Raw genomic sequence first — 589 nt, forward strand, 5'->3', positions numbered from 1 at the left:
TAGAACTACTTAATCTTACTTGCCGCAAAATACTCCATTAACATACAACTGAAAAGTGGCTTTTTATTAGACATTTTTCTTAACAATGCAAAAGCATAATTACTCATGTAGAGCTAAGAAGTTCTCAGCACAGTATGCTGGATGCCTCCAGCTGCAAGGAGAGCAAACCCAATTACCTATCTCATGTCAGGTAAGTGTGCAGAACTGGCAGCTGAGTGTGTTCAGCCCGTACTACTGGCTCAGGATCCTGGCACAGGAAAGCATTTCATCTGATCCAGATGTTTGTTTTTCCTCAAAATGTATCTGTGAGCACTGCTTTGGGCTGTTTCACAAACTGCTTTCTGAGAGAGCAGGCAGGAGTGGAGCCTATTTCATGTTGCGCACGATTCTCCTGCAGTGGTTGGTTTTCATCTCTCCCAGCGCTTGCTCCAGCTGCTGGATCAGGTGGAGGAGGGTAGCAGGGTCAGTTTGCAACACCTGGGCAGTTTGGTCTTCATTCTGGTTGAGATGTAGCTTCATAGTCACAGTAGGCTTGATCTGTTGTCTCAGGCTTCTGCTTGCAAGCTGCAGGAAGGGATGGGTGAGATGG

At 46.3% G+C, this 589-nt stretch overlaps 1 protein-coding gene across 1 annotated transcript in view; it reads right to left on the reverse strand.

Annotated features, from left to right (window-relative positions):
- Nucleotides 1–366: 366 nt before the first annotated feature.
- COMMD2 (COMM domain containing 2) overlaps nucleotides 367–589 on the reverse strand; it is a gene marked incomplete at its 5' end in the record, with an annotated part of 2,006 nt that continues 1,783 nt past the window's right edge. Inside the window, one exon of the mRNA XM_009070796.1 lies at nucleotides 367–564. Within this exon, the coding sequence (XP_009069044.1) occupies nucleotides 367–564 (198 nt within the window). The remainder of the gene's footprint in view (nucleotides 565–589) is intronic.

This window comes from Acanthisitta chloris, unplaced genomic scaffold (assembly GCF_000695815.1).
Source record: "Acanthisitta chloris isolate BGI_N310 unplaced genomic scaffold, ASM69581v1 scaffold45512, whole genome shotgun sequence".
Lineage (NCBI taxonomy): Eukaryota > Metazoa > Chordata > Aves > Passeriformes > Acanthisittidae > Acanthisitta > Acanthisitta chloris.